Source organism: Bos indicus x Bos taurus, chromosome 14 (genome assembly GCF_003369695.1).
Source record: "Bos indicus x Bos taurus breed Angus x Brahman F1 hybrid chromosome 14, Bos_hybrid_MaternalHap_v2.0, whole genome shotgun sequence".
NCBI lineage: Eukaryota > Metazoa > Chordata > Mammalia > Artiodactyla > Bovidae > Bos > Bos indicus x Bos taurus.
The window spans coordinates 22,940,640-22,962,373 of NC_040089.1; the positions used below are offsets into that span (position 1 = coordinate 22,940,640).

At 44.9% G+C, this 21,734-nt stretch overlaps 1 protein-coding gene across 1 annotated transcript in view; it reads left to right on the forward strand.

The window, feature by feature from the left end:
- The first annotated feature begins 11,062 nt into the window (after positions 1-11,062).
- The window catches only part of XKR4 (XK related 4), a 315,520-nt gene continuing 304,848 nt past the window's right edge, over positions 11,063-21,734 (forward strand). Inside the window, exon 1 of the mRNA XM_027560999.1 lies at positions 11,063-12,038. Coding sequence (XP_027416800.1) covers positions 11,245-12,038 — 794 coding nt within the window. The 5' untranslated portion in view covers positions 11,063-11,244. The remainder of the gene's footprint in view (positions 12,039-21,734) is intronic.

Consider the following 21,734-nt stretch of genomic DNA (forward strand, 5'->3'; position numbering starts at 1 on the left):
GCAGCCCATCAGGCTCCTCTGTCCAAGGGATTTTCCAGGCAAGAGTACTGGAGTGGGGTGCCATTGCCTTCTCCACTTAAAGACATCTACAAAGACCCTATTTCCAAATAAGGTCATATTCCAAGGTCCCAAGTGGATACTAATTTTGAGGGTATGCTATCCCAGCCTCTACAGCGTAGGGGAGTTTCTCAAAAGGCATGGCTCACGGAGGATCGTGTTCACATGAGAGGTGTGGTGCCTGCCACTGCACCTTCAGCCCCAGCCTTCTCACCAGGCTGGCCTCAGTCTGTTCCCTGCCAGCACACCTGAGCCGTGGAGTCAGTCCCCTGGACACCTGCGCTTAGCTGTGTTCCCCACCAGGGTCTCCTCTGCTCTGCCCTCCAGGGACCTGCACGCAACTGGAAGAATGCACTGCCAACTGGCAGCTTGCAAAGGTGCATCTGTCCTGGAGCGGCAGGGTGCAGCCTTTGCTGAGGTTCCATTGTGTCTGTCTCACCCTCTGTACCAAGCTGTTCCTGGACTGGTTGTGCCACAGTGGGCTGACCTTTTGTGAAGTTTGTAAGTTGATCTGTTTATTAGGACATTTTAATTCTCTCTACTTCTCCTCCTCCTCCTCCCTTTCCAAATTCCAGCTGATCTCTTACCAAAAGTTTGCCTCCCTTCTTTCTTATTTCCTCTCCCTTGTCTTACATGAACCCTATTACCCTCTACATCCCTGAAGCCCTAACTCTAAAAACATCAGTGATGTATCTGCATCAAGGAGAAGGAAGACTCCAAGTTTTGAAATAAAATTAGAATAAAGAACCCTTGCCTTCAGCTTCTAATGTTCTTGAACGTGGGAGGGTCTCCCTCAGTATGTTTATAAGGCTCTCATTTGTTGTTCTAAGTTGTTAAATTTATTGGCATAAAGTTGTTCATATCACCCCTCACCATCCACATGTATGTGCTCAGCTCTGTGACATTTATCACCTGGGTGGGTTCATGTAGCCACCACCATGGTCAAGATACAGAACAGTTTCATCACCAAAGGGTCTTTTTCTAGCCATCACCGCTATCCTTAACCCCTGGCAACTACTCTTCTCACCTCCATTTTTAAATGTGATCATTTGAAAAATGTTGTGTAAAGAAAAATCCCATAGCATGCATTCTCTTGGGACTTTTTTTTTTCTTCCCCACTCAGCAGTAGTTCTCTGGAGATTCACCCAACTTGTTCCCCACGTTACTGGTTTATGTCTTTTAATTGCTGACAGGCATTCCACTATGTAGAAATGCCCCAGTTTGGTTAGCCATCTACCTATTGAAAGATGTCTGGATTGTTTCCAGTTTCGGGCTATTATGAATAAAGCTTCCATGAAGATTCCTTTTTGTGTGAAGATAAATTTTCACTTCTCTGGGACAAATACCCGGATGACAATTGCTGGGCCATATGTAGTTGCATGTATTATTATCCTTTTAATGTCTGTAAACATTGAAGTTGAAGTGATGCCCCTCTTTCACACCTGATAGGGGTATTTTTATACCCCCGTTTTCCCCTTGTTTTATTGAACAGTTTTGCTTTTAAATTTATTGATTTTCTTAATCTTCCCAAAGTACTGATTTTTTTTTCAATTTTTCAATAAACTTAACTTTAGAATAGTTTCAGATTTACAGAAAAGTTAGAGATGGCACTGAGAGTTCCTGCATGTACCTCTCACTCTGTTTTCCTTCTTATTAACATCTTACATTAGTGAGTTCATCACAACTAAGAAACCAAGACTAATGTATTACTATTAAGCAAAGTCTGGATTTTATTCCAATTACACTTGTGTATTCCTAAGGCTGTCACCAAGTATACCAGCTCCAAGTAAATATAATATGCCTAGCCGCTTTTAACGGAGAAGGCAACGGCACCCCACTCCAGTACTCTTGCCTGGAAAATCCCATGGACGGAGGATCCTGGTGGGCTGCAGTCCATGGGGTCACTAAGAGTCGGACATGACTGAGCGACTTCACTTATTCCTAATGTCTATTCCAGGATCCCACTCAGGATTCCATATCACATTCATTTCTTTTTATGGGAAACATTTCTTTTTGAATTGAAGTATAGTTGGTTTACAATGTTGTGTTAATTTCTGCTGTCTAGCAAACTCACTCAGTTATACATATATTCTTTCTCACATTCTTTTCCATTATGGTTTATCCCAGGATATAGAAAATATTTCCTTGTGCTATACAGTAGGACCCTGTTGCTTACCCATCATATAGATAATAGTTTTCTACATCACATTCAGTTATCGAGTCTCCTTAGGCGACTCTTGGCCGTGGCAGTTTCTCACTTTCCTTGTTTTTGATGACCTTGACAGTTTGGGGGAGAATTGGTCAGGTATTTTGTAGAATGCCTTTCAGCTGGGATTTGTGTAATGTTTTCCTGAAAGGAAACCTCAGAGGTTTGGTGGGAAGAAGACCACAGAGAATTCCTCCTCCCATCTTATCAGGAGTATCTGCTATGGCCATGACGGTTTTTTTTTTTTTTTTTAATTTTATTTTATTTAACTTTACAATATTGTATTGGTTTTGCCATATATCAAAATGAATCTGCCACAGGTACAAATGTGTTCCCCATCCTGAACCTTCCTCCCTCCTCCCTCCCGGCCATGACGTTTCTGCTGATGTTGACTTAGATCACCCAGCCACAGGATGTTTCTAGGTTTTTCTGCTACAAAATACTCTCCTTCTCTTCCTGTTCTCTATTATTTGACAGCAAGTCACTAAGTGTAGGGCTTCCCTGATGGCTCAGTGGGTAAAGAATATGCCTGCAACGTAGGAGACATGGGAAACACAGGTTTGATCCCTGGGTCAGGAAGATCCCCTGGAGGACAAAAGGCAACTCACTCCAGTATCCTTGCCTGGAAAATCCCAAGGACAGAGGAGCCTAGTGGACTACAGTCTAAAGGGTTGCAAAGAGCTCAGCGGGACTAAGCAAGCAGGGGAGGGGCGGGGGGAGTTGAGCTCCTTCTGAAGGGGCTCCTATACTTTTACATTCGCCTGGTTTCCCCTGAGCACCAGCGTGTAATACAAATAAAATTTTTTATTATTCAATAGTGTTGTGTTGGTTTTTGTTTTTTTGTTTGTCTGTTTTTTAAATTTCATTTCAGTGCTAGTAAGGAAATGATGTGTTTTCTGCTTTTTTTGTTGCAAATGTACATTCCAACTATGTCAGGGTCAAACAGGTTTTTATTCCTTGGCTTGGGGACTTAATCACCATTTTGTTCTTACGGGAAGATGTTTTAAGACCTAAATGACTCACTAACATACTTCAGAAACAAAACACATTTCCCCGTCAAAGGCTATTGTAAAATATAGAAAGAAGCCCAGGACCCCTCTCTTTCTTTCTGCATCATATCTAAGCCTGTGTCCTAAGCTTTGGAGATACTTCATTCCAAACACTAAATTGCATCCCATTCTATTTCTTTTACTCAGCCCAGGTTGCTACGCCAATTTGAAAATGAAAATATTTAGGCAATTCAACCCTCTAAATTCCTCTCACCATTCTTGGTAATTGTATCCCTCAGCATTTATCTGGTCCTTCCTCAACTGACTTCTAATATTTAAATTCCTTAGTGTTGCTCCAAATTTTGTATAAAAGTCCATTTTTGTTGATTTTTTTAGCATTTCAGAAGTCTCTCTGCTTTTGCAGCTCTAGCCTTTTGAAAGCCACTGTTGTAGTTCTAATGTCTGAACAGGTGCAGACAGCTTGTCTGAGAAACTTGTCCCAGAAGTGAAGTGAATGAAGTGTCCCAGAGTATTTATCAAATTCTTGCTAATATGTCAGACACAGCATTTGGCTCTTGGCACAGAGTATATGTGGTGTGCTGGTGGACCATCACAAGGCACCAAGAGTCTTGTACAAAATTCCTTACCTCTCTGTTCTGTTACCAGAATGAAAGTGAAAGTGAAAGTTGCTCTGTCTCTTTGCAACCCCATAGACTGTACAGTCCATGGAATTCTCCAGGCCAGATTCTCCAGGGGATCTTCCCAACCCAGGGATTGAACCCAGATCTTCCACATTGCAGGCAGATTCTTTACCAGCTGAGCCACAAGGAAGCCCAAATGGTCACACTAAAATGGAAAATTAATCATGTCTTTTATTTTAAATGCTTCATCACAGGGGACTCTTCTTAATACTCTGTAATGACCTATATGGGAAAAGAATCTCAATCTTGGAGAAATAAACATGAGAGTCATTGGCATATGGGTGGCATTTTAAAATGTAAGATTTCATGAAGTGATTGAGGGAACAAGAGTACATAGAGGAAGATTTGAGAAATGAAACTATATAAAGACAGAGGAAAAGATAAAGAGTTAGCAAAGGACCCAGAATTAGCTGAGACTGCTTGGAGAGAGCAGAAAGAAAGGAAGAGTGTATGGTGTAGTGAAAGCCAAGAGAAAGACACATTTCAATGAGCACGGAGTGATCAACTAGGGCAAATGCTGCTGAAGCGTTCAGGTAAGAAGCCAGCTGAGATGCTTAGTGAAGTGGGAAAAGGCAGCCTCCGACTTGGTGAGAGCAGTTTCAGTGGGTGGCTGTTGGTTTATTTGAGTGCATTCAAGAGGACAGGTGAACAGGAATTGAAGAAAGCCAGGTTGGGCAACTCAAGAAGTTTGTTGTAAAAGGTTTCAGAGACATGCAGTGGTAGCTAGAAAGGGAACTGGAATCAAAGGAAATGTTTTTGTTCTGTTTTAGTATTTTTGGCTGGCTTTGATTCTTAACTAGTGAAATAAGAGTGTGTTTGAATGGGATGGGGGTAATCTAGAAGAGAGGGAAAACTGATGATTATGGAAATTAGTGTTGAATAGTGCTCTTGAGCAAGGAGGGGATGGGAGCTGGTGAACAAGTAAAGGGATCCCCTTGGGGAGGCAAGGGCGTATGGGTACAGATGCTGGCCAGTGGTCGGGGGGGTGGTGGGAGCTTCGGGGGCTCTATTCTGTTCTGGTCAACTCATTGTTCTCAGTGATGTGGGAAGCAGTCATTAGCTGAGAGTAAGGATGCAGGAGGTGTTAAAAGTTTGAGAAGGGAAAAGAAGAAAAGAAACAATAATTTGAAAGTGTAAGACAGGGACTTCCCTGGTGGCCCTGTGGTTAAGAATCTGTCTTCCAACACAGGGGATGGGGGTTTGATACCTGGTTGGGGAACTAAGATCCCATATGCTGGGGAGCAACTAAGCCCACATGCCACTGTTAGAAAAGTCCTTGTGTCACAACAAAGACCCAGTGCAGCCAAAAAAAAGTCAGGTAGGACACCAATGACTGGGAGGACCCCATGTGATTGCTGAGAAGCCCGAGGCTTCCTTCAGGTTCATGGGCTCACATCTGTGGGAGCTGGTCAGCATGGCCTCCCTTTCTCTAGACACAGCCAGCTGCACAGGCTCAGACGTGAAGTCAGAGCAGGGCTGAAGCCACGTTGATGTTGAGTGACAACAGAAATGGGGATGTGTTCCAGAAACTGCTGATGGGGCTTGACCATGGGATTTAAGCTGGGCAAGGAGAAAGGTGAGAGTATGAAGGGGTTAAGGGACACAAAAACCTGGCAGAATTGAGTCCATGGGCACTGAAGGGTCTGAGCTGACCATTTACAAGAAATAAGTCAGAAGAATGCTTGAAATTGAGATTATGAAGCTGTTGAGTGATGGCGTGGTTTAGGTTAGGGTTAGAACAACAAGGGAGGGCCTCTTGGATAGGATGGAAGACAAGATCACTGAAGGAGAGGGGATCAGCACTGACAGGCCAGGAATCTGTATTAAAAATCATCTGATTCTGATGCATGGGGTCCAATAGCTGTGCTCTGAAGAAAGCTTATTTGAGGGAGAGTTGACTAGCTCAATGTAAAGTTTTGGAGTTAAACCAGAAAACATGAAGGGGTGGAAGAAATGTGAAACATATTAACTGAACTTTGTGGATTGCGAGTGCTTGACATGGTGTCAAAGAATTTGCCTGCATCATTTTATTTACTCCTGGCAACAACACTGGATGCTAGAGATTGTGATCAGCCTTAGTTTACAAATGATGAACCCCAGGGCCAGGATGGAGTGGGGAGTTAAATAATATGACTCAGGACACCTCTGAGTCTAAATTCTGAGCTTCTGACCTACATATCCATGTGCCTCGGCAGATCCAGTGATGACAGTACAGCAGGTGATTTTAGAACCCTCATCCTGAGATGTGAGTAATAGGAGGTAAGAGATTCTTAAGAACACTATTGTACGCAAAGCGCAGTAATATGCATTATTTTATCCAGTCCTCATATTAATCCTGTGTATTGAGTGATTTGCCCAGATTGTGAGGCCAATAAGAGGAAGAACCTCCTACTCTGACCTCCAACTCATGTACTCTTCCCATTGACTTCCACCACTTTCCAGAGATGGTTCAGACAGAAGCTTAAAAAAAAATCTAAATGGTTTTGAATAAATGTACTAATAAGGAAAATATTACTAGTTATTTCTTTTTTAGAACCTAACAGGATAAGTCTCCTAATTCCTGTTTCCATGGGAACATTAGTACAGAATGCAGCATTCTTTCTGTTGTGGAAAGTTTTTTTTTTTTCCTATAAATCCATGCATTCATTCAGCTAATGTTTATTGAGTGAATCGTCTGTGCAGGCGCTGTGCTAGAGGCAGAGAGTACAACTGAATAAGAAACATCCCTTCTCTAGAGGAAGCTTGAGGCAGGTCCAGACCTCCAAATACCAGCTGTCTTTTCATACCTGGTGCAATGTAAGGCCTTGCACTTGACCTAGAATATACCTTATCCCTCAGGACTCAGTTACCTAAGAGATCATTGCTCTCCCTAGTGCTTTGGCACAAGGATCAGCTGTAGTGCCCTGGAGATGCACTCTTAAGATTTGGACCTTGAGGAAAAAGAACTGGGGTGTTTTCAAAAAATAAATAAATAAAAGGGATGGTCCTACTTCAAGAGGGTCTAATTTTTAAAAAAATATTTACTTATTTGGCTGCACTAGATCTTAGTTGCCACAGGCAGGTTCTTCTTTGTGGTGTGGGGTCTTTTATTTTTTAATTTTTTTAGTTGCAGCATGCAAACTCTTAGTTGAGGCGGGTGGGATCTGGTTCCCTGAACCCTGAATTGGGAGCATGGAGTCTTAGCTACTGGACGACCAGAAAGTCTCCGAGAGGGCCCAGTTTTAAAATTAGATTTAAAACATACCCTTTGCTTGGCCATCTAACTCACTCCGTGGTCCTGCATTGACCCTCATTCCCCATTTAGCCACGCCTTGTGATAGAAATCTCTTCAAGGCTGCTCCAGCAAAGCGCAGCCGCTGCTCCTTACCTTGGACGAGGGGTATCTCCTCATCACCGCCCCTCCTGACCTTGATGTGGAATAGCTCCTCTAGGCCCTCCTGCTCCCGCGCAGCCACCGCTCCTTGGACCTGGGGTTGCTCCTCCCGGCTGCTGCCCCTGCGTTCGGACATGGGGTAGCTCCTCTTGGCCATTCCTGCGCCGTCGCAGCCTGGCACTCTCGGCCGCTGCCCCTGACCTGGGAAGTGGGGTAACTCCTCTTGGCCGCCGCCCCTTGGGCATGGTGTCCTCCCGGCTTCTGCCCCTGACCTCGGACGTGGGGTAGCTCCTCTCCGCTGCGTTCTGTGCTCCGTCGCAGCCGCCAGCGCTCTGTGCGGACTTAAGGGACTTACATAATAAAGGACTTACACAACTCTAGTAAAGTAATGCTCAAAATTCTCCAAGCCAGGCTTCAGCATTTCGTGAACCGTGAACTTCCAGATATTCAAGCTGGTTTTAGAAAAGGCAGAGGAACCAGAGATCAAATTGCCAACATTTGCTGGATCATCGAAAAAGCAAGAGAGTTCCAGAAAAACATCCATTTCTGCTTTATTGACTATGCCAAAGCTTTTGACTGTGTGGATCACAATAAACTGTGGAAAATTCTGAAAGAGATGGGAATACCAGACCACCTGACCTGCCTCTTGAGAAACCTATATGCAGGTCAGGAAGCAACAGTTAGAACTGGACATGGAACAACAGACTGGTTCCAAATAGGAGAAGGAGTATGTCAAGGCTGTATATTGTCACCCTGCATATTTAACTTATATGCAGAGTACATCATGAGAAACGCTGGGCTGGAAGAAGCTCAAGCTGGAATCAAGATTGCCAGGAGAAATATCAATAACCTCAGATATGCAGATGACACCACCCTTATGGCAGAAAGTGAAGAGGAACTAAAAAGCCTCTTGATGAAAGTGAAAGTGGAGAGTGAAAAAGTTGGCTTAAAGCTCAACATTCAGAAAACGAAGATCATGGCATCTGGTCCCATCACTTCATGGTAAATAGATGGGGAAATGGTGGAAACAATGTCAGACTTTATTTTTGGGGGCTCCAAAATCACTGCAGATGGTGACTGCAGCCATGAAATTAAAAGATGCATATTCTTTGGAAGAAAAGTTATGACCAACCTAGATAACATATTGAAAAGCAGAGACATTACTTTGCCAACAAAGGTTCGTCTAGTCAAGGCTATGGTTTTTCCTGTGGTCATGTATGGATGTGAGAGTTGGACTGTGAAGAAAGCTGAATGCTGAAGAATTGATGCTTTTGAACTGTGGTGTTGGAGAAGACTCTTGAGAGTCCCTTGGACTGCAAGGAGATCCAACCAGGCCATTCTGAAGGAGATCAGCCCTGGGATTTCTTTGGAAGGAATGATGCTAAAGCTGAAACTCCAGTACTTTGGCCACCTCATGCGAAGAGTTGACTCACTGGAAAAGACTCTTTCCTGGGAGGGATTGGGGGCAGGAGGAGAAGGGGACGACAGAGGATGAGATGGTTGGATGGCATCACTGACTCGATGGACGTGAGTCTGAGTGAACTCTGGGAGTTGGTGATGGACAGGGGAGCCTGGCGTGCTGCGATTCATGGAGTCGCAAAGAGTTGGACACTACAGATCGACTAAACTGAACTGAACTGTGATAGAAATACTGGATTTGTACATGCTAGATGATTTTTCGGAGAAGGCAATGGCACCCCACTCCAGTACTCTTGCCTGGAAAATCCCATGGATGGAGGAGCCTGGTAGGCTGCAGTCCATGGGGTCGCTAAGGGTCGTACATGACTGAGCTACTTCACTTTTACTTTTTACTCTCCTGCATTGGAGAAGGAAATGGCAACCCACTCCAGTGTTCTTGCCTGAAGAATCCCAGGGATGGGGGAGCCTGGTGGGCTGCTGTCTATGGGGTCACACAGAGTCGGACACGACTGAAGTGACTTAGCAGCAGCAGGTAATATTTATGGGCTCTTGGGCCCAACACCCTCCTGCCAGACTGTCAGGCAGAGTTCACCATAAGGGGGCCCAGGGCAGGCACCAGTCTATAAGAACAAAGGGCGAGAGTGGGCAAATCCCACTTTGATCAGGTTGGTGCTCAAACAGCAGATAACTGTAGTAGGAGATGCCTGGGGCGGCTATTTCTACTTGCAGAGAAATGTGTGCACATTTTCATAAGGCTACCAATTAAGAATGGCGCACATACTAGTTCAGACTGAGCCTGGTGTCTGCAAGTTAGCGCGAGGGTGTGAGGTTTTGCCTCCAGATTTAGAAGACCACGCTGGTGCTCTTCGTGGCGGGGTAACACGTGTTGCCTCACTTCCCTCTGGGCTTAAAACATGTGAGTCATAGTATAATTTAAGAATTACAGTCCCCTTCTCTTACATTTGCAAAAGTTAAGTGAAACAAATCAGACTAAGTTTTCTTAACAAAAAAGGGGAGCGGAACCCTATATCGACTGCATTTCAAAGAGTCTTTTCAATTTGCCTATTCTCTATATCTGTTACTATAATAACTTGGTGATCACAGATTTAATTTATTCCAGTCATTTCTGGAGTGGCGGGACTACACAAGCCTGAAACTCCTGTCGCTTTAAGAGCAGGTAATTCTCCTCTGGACCGGGGAGGTGGCGTCAGCTCCGGGCTCCGCCACTCCTCTCCCGCGGGCCGGGCCCCGTTACCCACGGCTGCCGCCCCGCCCCTCAGCCCTCAGAGCCCCGAGCAGCCGCCAGGGGTGCGGCGGTTCCCACCTACAGGAGGACGCGGCCGGGGGCTGCGGCTTGGCCCGCCGGTCCGCCTCTCCACCAGGCTTGGTCGCTTCCCGGCCGAGGAGGGAGCGCGGGGGTATCGGCCGGGCGGCGCGGGCCTGAGCGGCGGAGGGCATCCGAGCCGCCCCCTCCTCTTCCCGATCCTGGGCGCCTGGCCTCTCCGGAGAAGCCGGAGCCACCTGGCCGCGCGCTCCTTTCCCGAGAGCGCGGGCTCGGGGTTCCCCGCGGACCCGCCGGTCCTCCGCGCCTTCGCCGGCTCTCCGGGGCCGGGCACACCCACTGCCGCTGTCGGCTTTCAGGGCCCTGGTGTCCGAATCGAGCCCATTCTCCCAACCCTCGTCGGCCCCGGCTGCACACCTAGCCCTTCTCCAGATCTCCGTAGCTCAGAACTGAACACAAAGAGCCCCGCGCCGTGCCACACCCGCCGTCCCCACTCTCCGCCGACCTCCGCGCGGGCTGCACTCGGGGACCCCTCCTCTCTCCGCGCCCTCCCGCCCCTCCCCGGGGTCGGTCAAATCCACCCGGCGTTCTCCGCAATCCCGTGAGCCGGGACCCTCGACCGTCTCTCTCCATCAATCCTCCGGGCCCCGGGGACTCGCCAACCCCATCCCAATCCCGCAGCGCTTCCCGGCCGCGGCCCCTCCTCCGGGGCCCTCCTCCTCCCTCGCCCCTCCCGAGCAGCCGGGGCGGGAGCGGCGGCAGCTGGAAGAGAAGGATGAGGTCATCCTCTCGCTCCGAGTCAGCTGGTGGAGGCGAGGAAGCGGGAGGAGGGAGCGCGCGCGAGGGGAGGAGAGGAATGTGCAGGTCCGAGGAGCGCCGCGGCGGCCGCTGCTGCTCCTGCTGCTGGCGGCGGCGGCGGCTCGGGCGGCAGCCGCGGGGCCGGGACGGCGAGGGGCGCGGGCGGCGGGCCGGGGCGCGCGCCGGGCGCCGCGAGCAGCTTGGCTCCGCGCAGGCAGCCAGGCGGCGCTCCTGCCGGCTCAGGGCGCGCCGCTAGCCCGGCCCAGCGCCCAGCCCGGCGGGAGAGCCGGCGCAGGGGCAGGAGGAGGGGAGCCGCACGCCGGGAGGGAAGCCGGGGCGCGGCGAGGAGGTGGCGGGAGGAGGAGACAGCGCGGAAAGGTGCCACATAAAGGAGGGCGCTCCTCCGCGCTGGAGGCATCATGGCCGCTAAGTCAGACGGGAGGCTGAAGATGAAGAAGGGCAGCGACGTGGCGTTCACCCCGCTGCAGAACTCGGACCACTCGGGCTCGGTGCAGGGACTGGCGCCCGGCCTGCCGTCGGGGTCGGGGGCCGAGGACGAGGAGGCGGCCGGGGGCGCCTGCTGCCCGGACGGCTCGCGCTGCTGCTGCTGCTGCTGCTGCGCCGGGAGCGGCGGCTCGGGCGGCGGCTCCGGGGGCTCGGGCGGCCCGGGCGGCGGCTCTGGGCCGGGCTCGGCGGCGCTGTGCCTGCGCCTGGGCCCGGAGCAGCGGCGCTACTCGCTGTGGGACTGCCTCTGGATCCTGGCGGCCGTGGCCGTGTACTTCGCGGACGTGGGCACTGACATCTGGCTCGCCGTGGACTACTACTTGCGCGGCCAGCGCTGGTGGTTCGGGCTCACGCTCTTCTTCGTGGTGCTGGGCTCGCTCTCGGTGCAGGTGTTCAGCTTCCGCTGGTTCGTGCACGATTTCAGCACCGAGGACAGCGCCGCGGCCGCCGCCGGCTGCGCGCAGCCCGGGGCCGAGGGCAAGACCGCGGTGGGCGGCGGGGCCGCGGCCGCGGAAGGCGAGGCTCGCCCCTCCACGCCGCAGAGGCAGGCGTCCAGCGCCGGCAAGGGCCACGTCGCCGCCACCAACAGCGGCAGCAACAGCAGCGGGGCCGCCCGGGCCGGCGGCAAACCCAGGTCTGCGTCCTGTTCCTTCTGCATCTGGCTCCTGCAGTCACTCACCCACATCTTGCAGCTTGGGCAGTTCTGGAGGTACCGTACCAGGGGTGGGGGGACGGGGACTGGCTGCCGCTACTACATGCCCACCGCTTTGCTTTTGACGAGACCTGTTTAGGGTTGCCTTGGTGGTAACCCAAGTCACAATCTCGTTGGGGTTTTTTGTTTGTTTGTTTGTTTTTAAAACTGGGTTTTGCATTTTAAAATTTGCAATCAGAACCTAGGGTGGAGAGAAGTGAGAAGCAAGGGAAGGGCAACTAAGTGGCTTTGAGCACTCCATCCCTTCCGTCTTCCCTCTGCTTCACTAGCTTCTCTCTTTATACACTACCACCCTTCCCTCATCATCCCTAACACATTTTTAGAGATACTGTTTCATACTGTTTCAGCGAGGAGGAGAGGATTCCGACTACATCTTCTAAAAGAAGAAAAAAAAAATCCTCTTTAATTATGTTGGGTTTGAAATGTATGTTGCAATTTGGATGGCTTCTTTTGTTCCCTGAGAAGAATCTGCTGGTTCTAGTTAGAAGGGAGTTGTTGCTTTTCAAAAGTAGCCACATTTTAATGATAACCGCTAGAGAAGTATTTCAAGTAGAGAGCGTAGTAGGGACACACTTGTCTCTTTTGGAGACTGTCTATATCTATATCTGTATTTATAACCATCTCCACATAAAAGCAAGTACACTTTATTGGACTGCTGCTGCTGCTCCTAAGTTGCTTCAGTCGTGTCCGACTCTGTGCGACCCCATAGACAGCAGCCCACCAGGCTTCCCTGTCCCTGGGATTGGACTGAGACTTACTCCAATGGTGCACTTCCTGATTATCTTGCAACATCCCCATATCTGATTTCTTGGAGAACTAAGAACCCTTGGGAAAGGGTGATGCACCTTGTAAACTTTGATCACACTTGGCATCTTCACTGACATGCTTTTCTGCTTGTTGTCTGATATGCCAACTCTTTGGGCAGAGGGAATCATCATTGGAGATGTCACTGCCTGGATTTAGGAATATAATGAAGCAATCTGCTCAGGAACACGTTTCTCTGAAATTTGTGTGTTTTTGATGGCTTTTTGAAGTGATATTTTACAGCTACAAAAATTCTTGATGTTGAACAATTTAAATGCTAACATCCTAGAGTTTTGCTTTTGGGTCCCCCCCCCCCTTTTTTTAATTAAACAGCTTAGTAAGTAGAAGTAAAATGAGGAAACTTCCTCACAAGTGCACTGGTATGGGGCTACATTCTGCTATGCTAGTGTCCTTTACGATTTCATTTGTAGTTATTTTTGTGATTAAAAAAAAAACTACAAGTCATTAACTATGCTAAGTTATCCTGTGTGGAAACAACTCAGAGAATTTGTGGAACAGAACTGAAAATCTCTCTTTCTTTATGGTGAACTGTGCGGTGTTTTCATTGAGAAGAGCACGTGTGATAATTTTTCAACCTTTTCTAGGACCATTGCTTTGTAAAGCAGGGTAAGCATTGCATAGGTAGTGACCTTTCAAACTGAGAAACTTTTTTTTTTTTTTTTTTCCAAGCAGATACTACCTGGAAAAGTGCTATATGCTTTGCAGTCAGACAAATTGATTTTGGAAACCTCTATACTTTGGATTTAAAGGACTTTTTAAAAAGTCACTTAAATGTGATAACTGTTATTTCCCATGGTTGACTACTGCAAAGACAGCTTGGTGCCTTCAAGTCTGATGAAGAACTCAAATGCTTGATTTAATTACTGAAATTGTTTAGTGGCTGGGATTCATATGATTAGCAGTTTTAATCTGATAATGTGGTAAATGAAGCTTAACATTCCATTTGTTAACTTCTGCAAATTTCATGCAGGATTTGAAAAATCACTCCCTTTTACCTTTAAAATTTCTAGATTTATGTAAAGAAGGGAAACACTTCTCAGTTCCATTAACTGAAGAACTATCCATGTTTCTTACCAATTGATACTTTATGAAAAACTGAGTATCAAATTGTAGTTGTTTTTACTGGACCTTCCAGACCAAACATTTTCCCAATTGAAAAATGCTGTTGAATATCTCAGAACATAAAATGCAGAAAGTGAGAAATAATTAGGAAAAGAAAAGGGCCTCCCAGACACATCTCAGTGAGACCATAGCTACTGGGTCAACTGGCCATACAGCAAAGCTATGGGGAATGGGGCAGAACCGGTAAGGTTCACTTCAGAAGGAAAATCACAGGCTGTAAGACAAATGCATTAACCACCCCAACCCTTGGAGAAACTGTGGGGACATAGGGTTCATTTTTGCTAAGCATTTCTACAATGTTTTCTATAAAGGCTCAGAAGTTTATTCTGCTAACACGTGGTCATTTGGGAGGAAGTAATACTGGAAATGTTTTTACATGTTTGTCTACTTATTCAGAATAATCATTTAATAATTCATATGTGAGTTGTCTAATCTTTTCTGTTCTTGGATTCTGGTTAAGATATTTGGAGGATGGTGGGGTAACTTGGTGGAAGCATCATCTCAGACTCAACCTCATTTTCTCCTGATAATATTAAAAACAAAGCAAACAAAACAAAACACCACAAACTTTAGCTTAATGTAGGAAATTAAAATGGGGTCAGAGAGTTCATGGAATTTAACACTCAGATGCATTCTGAATTATTTCAACTTTTCTGGGTGTAGAATATTTGCATAGAACTTGAGGGTATGGGTGCATCTTTGATAATAAACTGCTGAAATGTGGTTCATCTCAGGTTGTTATATTAGACAATTATCTTTAATTGCCATGATTCTTTAAATTAGGAGCATCTCTATGCTCTTTCTGGCTTTTCTTTTCAGTGCATTTTACACAAAAGTTGCAGAAACACAAAGGTGTGAATAGTTCAAAGCTAAGAGGTCATTACTCCTATTTTAAACATGCTACTTTCTAAGATCAATAAAATAGATTTTAGGTAGGTTGGTAACTGTCCATTGTATTTGCATGGAATTCAAGTTATTTTAGATAAGGGCCAAATTCTAAAAGCTCTCTGTAGACAAAATCCTTTGAAAAACCATCAAAGTGCTTGTTCTGAAATAGCTATTTGAAACATTTTGGACAAGATTTGCATGTACTCATACATTTATTACAAATGCAACTGCTTAAAGCAATGATACATATTCATTTTAATTAAAGTTTGCTAATGGGAAATTAATGGCAGCTTTTAAAGTCGCAGGAGTTGATACTGGGAATGAACCATTGAAATAATGAAGTGAATTTTTGCTACCATGTGAAGAAAGGACTTTAAAAACCTTTAAAGGACTGTGCTGGTGAATGAATGAGGAAGTACTTTTCTTTTGTGTTCATGTCATATGCTCCCAGAAGTTACCAAGCATGCAGCTCAACCTGTGGGAATCAGAAATGCCCAATCGGAACACCTTTTAGTCCTCATGAGACCTGTGGTCAGTTATATCGAGAAGTCTTCCTCCTTTAGAGTTTATGACCTACTCTTAAAATTTGACCTGAATTTCTCCTACACGTGTACACGTGTAGCTACGTACATATTTCATTGTCTTCTAGCAAATAGGCATGTTCCGAATGATAACTCAGTGGATGGTAGAATGGAGAATATTTTTACCATTTTGGGTTTTGTTTCTGAATATCTTGTCATGAGAGTCACCCGAAGAACAGCTTTCTTGGGTTTCTCATGCTTGATCCCCCACCAGGTGTTAGCATGTGTTCCATGTTCAAGTGCATGGGTTAAACAGAGTTAAGCAGATCTCTTCACAGTAGAACTTATCTGAGCCTTTACTTACTAAGCTGTTGTGAAATTGTCAATAACTTTTTAAAGGCACATCTATTACATCCTTGTAATCATGTGATGTACAGAGCTCTTTGTGAAACTTTGTTCTGGCCAAACAAGAATCATATTAACAAGAGTTTTATTAATGGTACTTTTTTCTTTTAAAACCTACAAAAATTTTTGTACTCATCTTGTCTAATCATTCAGTTCAGTTCAGTTCAGTCGCTCAATCGTGTCCAACTCTTTGCGACCCCATGAACTGCAGCACACCAGGCCTCCCTGTCCATCACCAACTCCCGGAGTCCACCCAAACCCATGTCCATCGAGTTGATGATGCCATCCAACCATCTCATATTCTGTCGTCCCCTTCTCCTCCTGCCCTCAATCTTTCCTAGCATCAGGGTCTTTTCCAATGAGTCAGCTCTTCGCATCAGGTAGCCAGAGTATTGGAGTTTCAGCTTCAACATCAGTCCTTCCAATGAACACTCAGGAATGATCTCCTTTAGGAGGGACTGGTTGGATCTCCCTGCAGTCCAAGGGACTCTCAAGAGTCTTCTCCAACACCACAGTTCAAAAGCATCAATTCTTCTGCACTCAGCTTTCTTTAGGTCCAACTCTCACATCCATATATGACCACTGGAAAAACCATAGCCTTGACTAGATGGACCTTTGTTGGAAAAGTACTGTCTCTGCTTTTTAATATGCTGTCTAGGTTGGTCATAACTTTCCTTCCAAGGAGTAAGCGTCTTTTAATTTCATTGCTACAATCACCATCTGCAGTGATTTTGGAGCCCAGAAAAATAAAATCAACCACTGGTACCTCTATGTATATTGGAGAAAACTGGCTCAGAGAGATTAACTAACTGGCACAAGATGACACAGCTATTATGTGATGTGTCTTGGAGTCAAAACCAGCCTTGTCTTACCCTAAACTCTGTTACTGGTTCAGTTAGCTACCTCCAAATGCCAATTTGGATAATAAGGACAACAGTGTTTAAAAATGACAGTCTACCTTCACTAAGGTTGGCAAGGGCTTCCCAAGTGGCTTAGTGGTAAAGAATCTGCTTGCCAATGCAGGAGACGCAGGTTGTTCGATCCCTGGGTCGAAAAGATCCCCCGAAGAAGGAAATGGCCACATACTCCAGTATTCTTGCCTGGAAAATCCCAGGGACAGAGGAGCCTGGCGGGCTACAGTCCGTGGGGTTGCAAAGAGTTGAACACAACTTGGTGACTGAGCACTCGTGCGCACACACACACACACACACACAAGGTTGGCAAAGTTCAAGAGAGAGCTAAGTTTAGACAAGTTGGGGTGTTTCCCTAATAACACACAGTGGTTCAATGGCAGAATAGAGGCTGGAGCGCAGAGCGTCTATCCAGTGTTTCTCTTCCCATACCACTTGGACATGCTGAGGATGTTGCACTAAAACCCAGCTGAGAAACATGATCTTGTAGTGGCATTAAAAGGCATAATGAATGTGAACAAGCACAAAGTGCTTTGTCAATGATGAAAAGTTCTAGAGATAAGGAATGGGTAAGAAAGTAGCGTATTGGGTACAGCTTCAACTACTGAAAAAGTACTTTATTGATTCTGAGTTAGTCCTGAATTCTGATGTAGGTCATGCAAGATTGGTGCCCTTTCCTGAGTTAATGGAATGGTCATTTCCCTTATGTTAGTGTTCTGTCTACTGCATATTAATTTATCTCTTAATCTGTGTTGAGTACTTGCTGTATGCAAGGCACTATGCTAGTTACTTATTTCCCCAAAATGAATAAAATACACATCTTCTTTCAAAAAATCTACTGTCTGACTGAGGAAGATGGAATAGTAAACAGACAATTTCAATACAGGAAAATAAGCACTGTGATAGAAACAGGAAGCTCGATCCACCTTAGTGGTTCAAGTAAGACTCTGGTGCAGATGCTTGAGCAGAGGTTTTGGTGGGAAGATCTACTATCTGAATAAAGTGGGGTGTTGGCTGTGGAGTCTTGGGTATAATTCTGTGAAAGGGCAGAGAGGCAAGAAATAACACGGCAGGTTAAGTGTGTTTTGAACAGAGAGTAATTGTGAGATAGTAGCTGGAGGTGAAGATGGGCTAGACAATGAAATAAATTTAGTTTTTATTCTGAAGACATTGAGAAACCAATGAAGGATTATAAGGGTGAGGACTGTTGAAAAGTGTTCAAACCTTGTTTTATTCAAGGAGGGGCAAACAGTTGAAATGTTCAGAGGATATGTCATCAATTCCTCTGTAACTGGATCATATCCCTTTCATTCATAAAACTTCATTGATTTTAAAGGATTCAGTGTGGATGTAATTGGAGCAAGAGTTGTAATTTTCATGCAAGAGTTGTTTTTTCAGAAAAACAGCTTGGCTAAAATTAACTGTACTTATACTAAAGTAAGTTCTTGGTAAAAGTTTGTTGTGTGTTACATTTTGAAGAGATTTTTCCTTAAGATACGGTGGGCTTCACCTTATTGAAATCCATAGAACATTGTTCATTATATTTGTAGAACACTTCAATTTTCAGGGAGTTTCCATGTTTTCTTTCTTATGTAATCCTCAGGTTCATCTTTGAGGTAATACTTTCATTTTACTTTCATTTTGCAATTTCAGTGTAGAAATTGAGATAGAATTTTGGATGTTTCCCTCTTTAGGTCATGTAGCTCTGCACAGATCCTGGGCTAGAATTCAATACTGAGGTGGGAGAGATACAAAAAAATAAAAGACTACACAGATATAAATATCTTTGTAATAAATGCAAAAGTTGTAATTTTTCCATTCACTTGAGCTATATACTTACAAGGGTAAAAAAATGTTATACTTATTATACCCCATGAAATTTCAGTCTATTTTCACAGAACAGTTGAAAGTAATATCTATACAAATGAAGTGTCCCCAATTCTTGGGTGAGTAACTTTGAAGGTCTTTCTTCAGTCACTTACCAAAAAATTGTAATATCTATACAAATTTCAGTCTATTTTCACAGAACAGTTGAAAGTAATATCTATACAAATGAAGTGTCCACAATTCTTGGGTGAGTAACTTTGAAGGTCTTTCTTCAGTCACTTACCAAAAAATTCCTTAATGTTCGAATACCCAAACACATGACTTCTATTAAATATTTTCTATATTTTATCAGTTTGAATGGAACAGTGTACCTATGAGTTTAAATAGCACCAGTCACTGAGTAACAGATGAATAGAATGATTTCCCTTTCTACGGAATCACGGGCTAACCTGATGAGCACATTTCTTTGACTTGTTTTAGAATTTGAACACAGTCTAAGCTGACGGAAGCAAGATTAGGAATTAGAATTGGATTTATTACTCTAATGCACCATCAAATATAAGGTGCATTGTGGTACTAGTCATGAGAAAGTGCTTATAGGTATAATCTTGTAAAACAATTGAAATATGTTGATAAATTTCAAGGGAAAAAGCATTCAATAATTCTCAACAGGAAACATCCTCTTGAATGTCATGTGTAATTCTGACCACCATACCATGTGACTCCCTTCCAGTTAGCATGGCCGGTCAGGAAGGAAAATCATACAGTTACTCTAGTCACTGTGGGACTTAACTTATATAGGAATACATGTCCAGCAAATATTTGCTCATCTGTGAATAAAGACGCTTACTCCTTGGAAGGAAAGTTATGACCTACCTAGATAGCATATTGAAAAGCAGAGACATTGCCAACAAATGTCCGTCTAGTCAAGGCTATGGTTTTTCCAGTAGTCATGTATGGATGTGAGAGTTGGACTGTGAAGAAAGCTGAGCACCAAAGAATTGATGCTTTTGAACTGTGGTATTGGAGAAGACTCTTGAGAGTCACTTAGACTGCAAGGAGATCAAACCAGTCAATCCTAAAGGAGACCAGTCCTGGGTGTTCTTTGGAAGGAGTGATGCTAAAGGTGAAACTCCAGTACTTTGGCCACCTCATGCCAAGAGTTGACTCATTGGAAAAGACTCTGATGCTGGGAGGGGTTGGGGGCAGAAGGAGAAGGGGACGACAGAAGATGAGATGGCTGGATGGCATCACCGACTCGATGAACATGGGTTTGGGTGGACTCTGGGAGTTGGTGATGGACAGGGGGCCTGGCATGCTGCAATTCATGGGGTCACAAAGAGTCAGACACGACTGAGTGACTGAACTGAACTGAACTGAACTGAATGAAGCAGAGGGGTTGTTATTTCTTCTCTGTAAGAGTGTGGCTGCACTTCCTGCCTTCTTGCTTCTGGGTTTCTAAGGCTATAGTGAATCAGAAAAGGTGTAATGTAACAAATTGCCCAGCTCTTTTGTAGATTACCATTGACAAAATGCTGGCTATCCTCTGATAAAGATGCAGCTAGAAGCCCATCTTTACTGTCCTGTTCTTTCTGATAGAAAAGTCAGACTGGGGGCGCTTTGGGATGGATATTTTTCACTTAATTCTTACCTACACTTGACCTTCTGAGTATATGCTTTATACAGAATGATGGTTAGTATTTTCAGTGCCCCTGTTTGTCTACTCCAAGAAAGACTGTAGCTTCTACTATTACAGCCTCCACCACCATCATCACCATAATTCTTATAACCATGAAATGTTGCTTCCATGTCCAATATATGTACAGAACTCACATGATTACTGATCGCAAGGGGAAGAAAAGTTGGGTTAAAATGGAAAAGAATCATTCTGGGAATCCCCTAGAGGCAAGAGGTGGTCTGAAGACACCATTAGGTCTTTTCTAAGATGAAGATGAAGGGAGAGAGCATAGTTAGAATATCAGTGATGGATCTTATTTAGAAGGGCAAGCTGCCTTTGGGGAATCAGACTAAATGGGCAGTCGGAAGAGATGATGGGGCCACTCGGTAGCTCAGACCCCAGGTGGTCACCTCCTGTCCTGGGTTACATGTGACAGCACCTGCTGATGGCCCCACTGGTGTACATCTTCATTTGGTTTCCTCCTTCTGGGTCTTAGTTTTCTGCCTGTATGATATGATTGGTCAAAAATAATATGGGTGGGGGGAGGTGGGAGGGAGGCTCATCAGGGAGGGCATATACATACACATATTGCTGATTTGCTTTGCTGTACAGCAGAAATTAACACAGCATTGTAAAACAATTATATTACAATAAAAATAATATCTAAGGTTCTTTTCATGTTTAAAACTCTGTCACTTTAAGTAACTTAAATGTGCATTAATTTTTTTTTAAACCCCATCCTTGAAAAGTAGAGGAGGACAAAAAAGAAGCAAATGTAGAAAAAAGTATGGGAAGCCTATTGAGAATCTATATTTTTTGCTGTCCCCCTTGACTCCCCACTCCTGCAGCACAAGAAAGTACAATATAGCTCCCATTTTCAGCAAAGTTCCATTAAACATATACTGAGCCTCAAAAACAGTGTTTGGAAGTCTCCAGGTCCATATGTGGAAGTCTACTTTCTGCAGATATTAAACAAAAATCTTTAAAAATTAACCTTTATGTTCTTTCGAAATATAGATCCTGCTCTTATTATGGGCTTCCCAGATGATGCTAGTGGTAAAGAATCCACCTGCCAATGTAGGAGACGCAAGAGAAGCAGGTTCGATCCCAGGGTTGGGAAGATCCCCTGGAGGAGGAAATGACAACCCACTCCAGTGTTCTTGCCAGAAAAATCCCATGGACAGAGGAGCCTAGTGTGCTACAGTCCATGGGGTTGCAAAGAGTCAGACATGACTGAATATACACCCTCTTATAAACTCTTTTCTGCTTATCCGGCCTCAGAGTATATGCACCAGAACATGTGTTCTCAGGTCATCACTGTGGTGTTGTATAAGTGGGTCAAAGGGGATCTGCAAGGTGCTTTCCACAGTTGACGGTATTCACATCCAAAACCCAGGAACTGGTATTACTTAGCACATAGAGAATCTTAAGCTTAATTGTATAATGCAACTTATTTTGTGGCATTTCCAATTTTTCCAATGAAATTAAACCATTTTCATTAAAGCCCATTATCTAA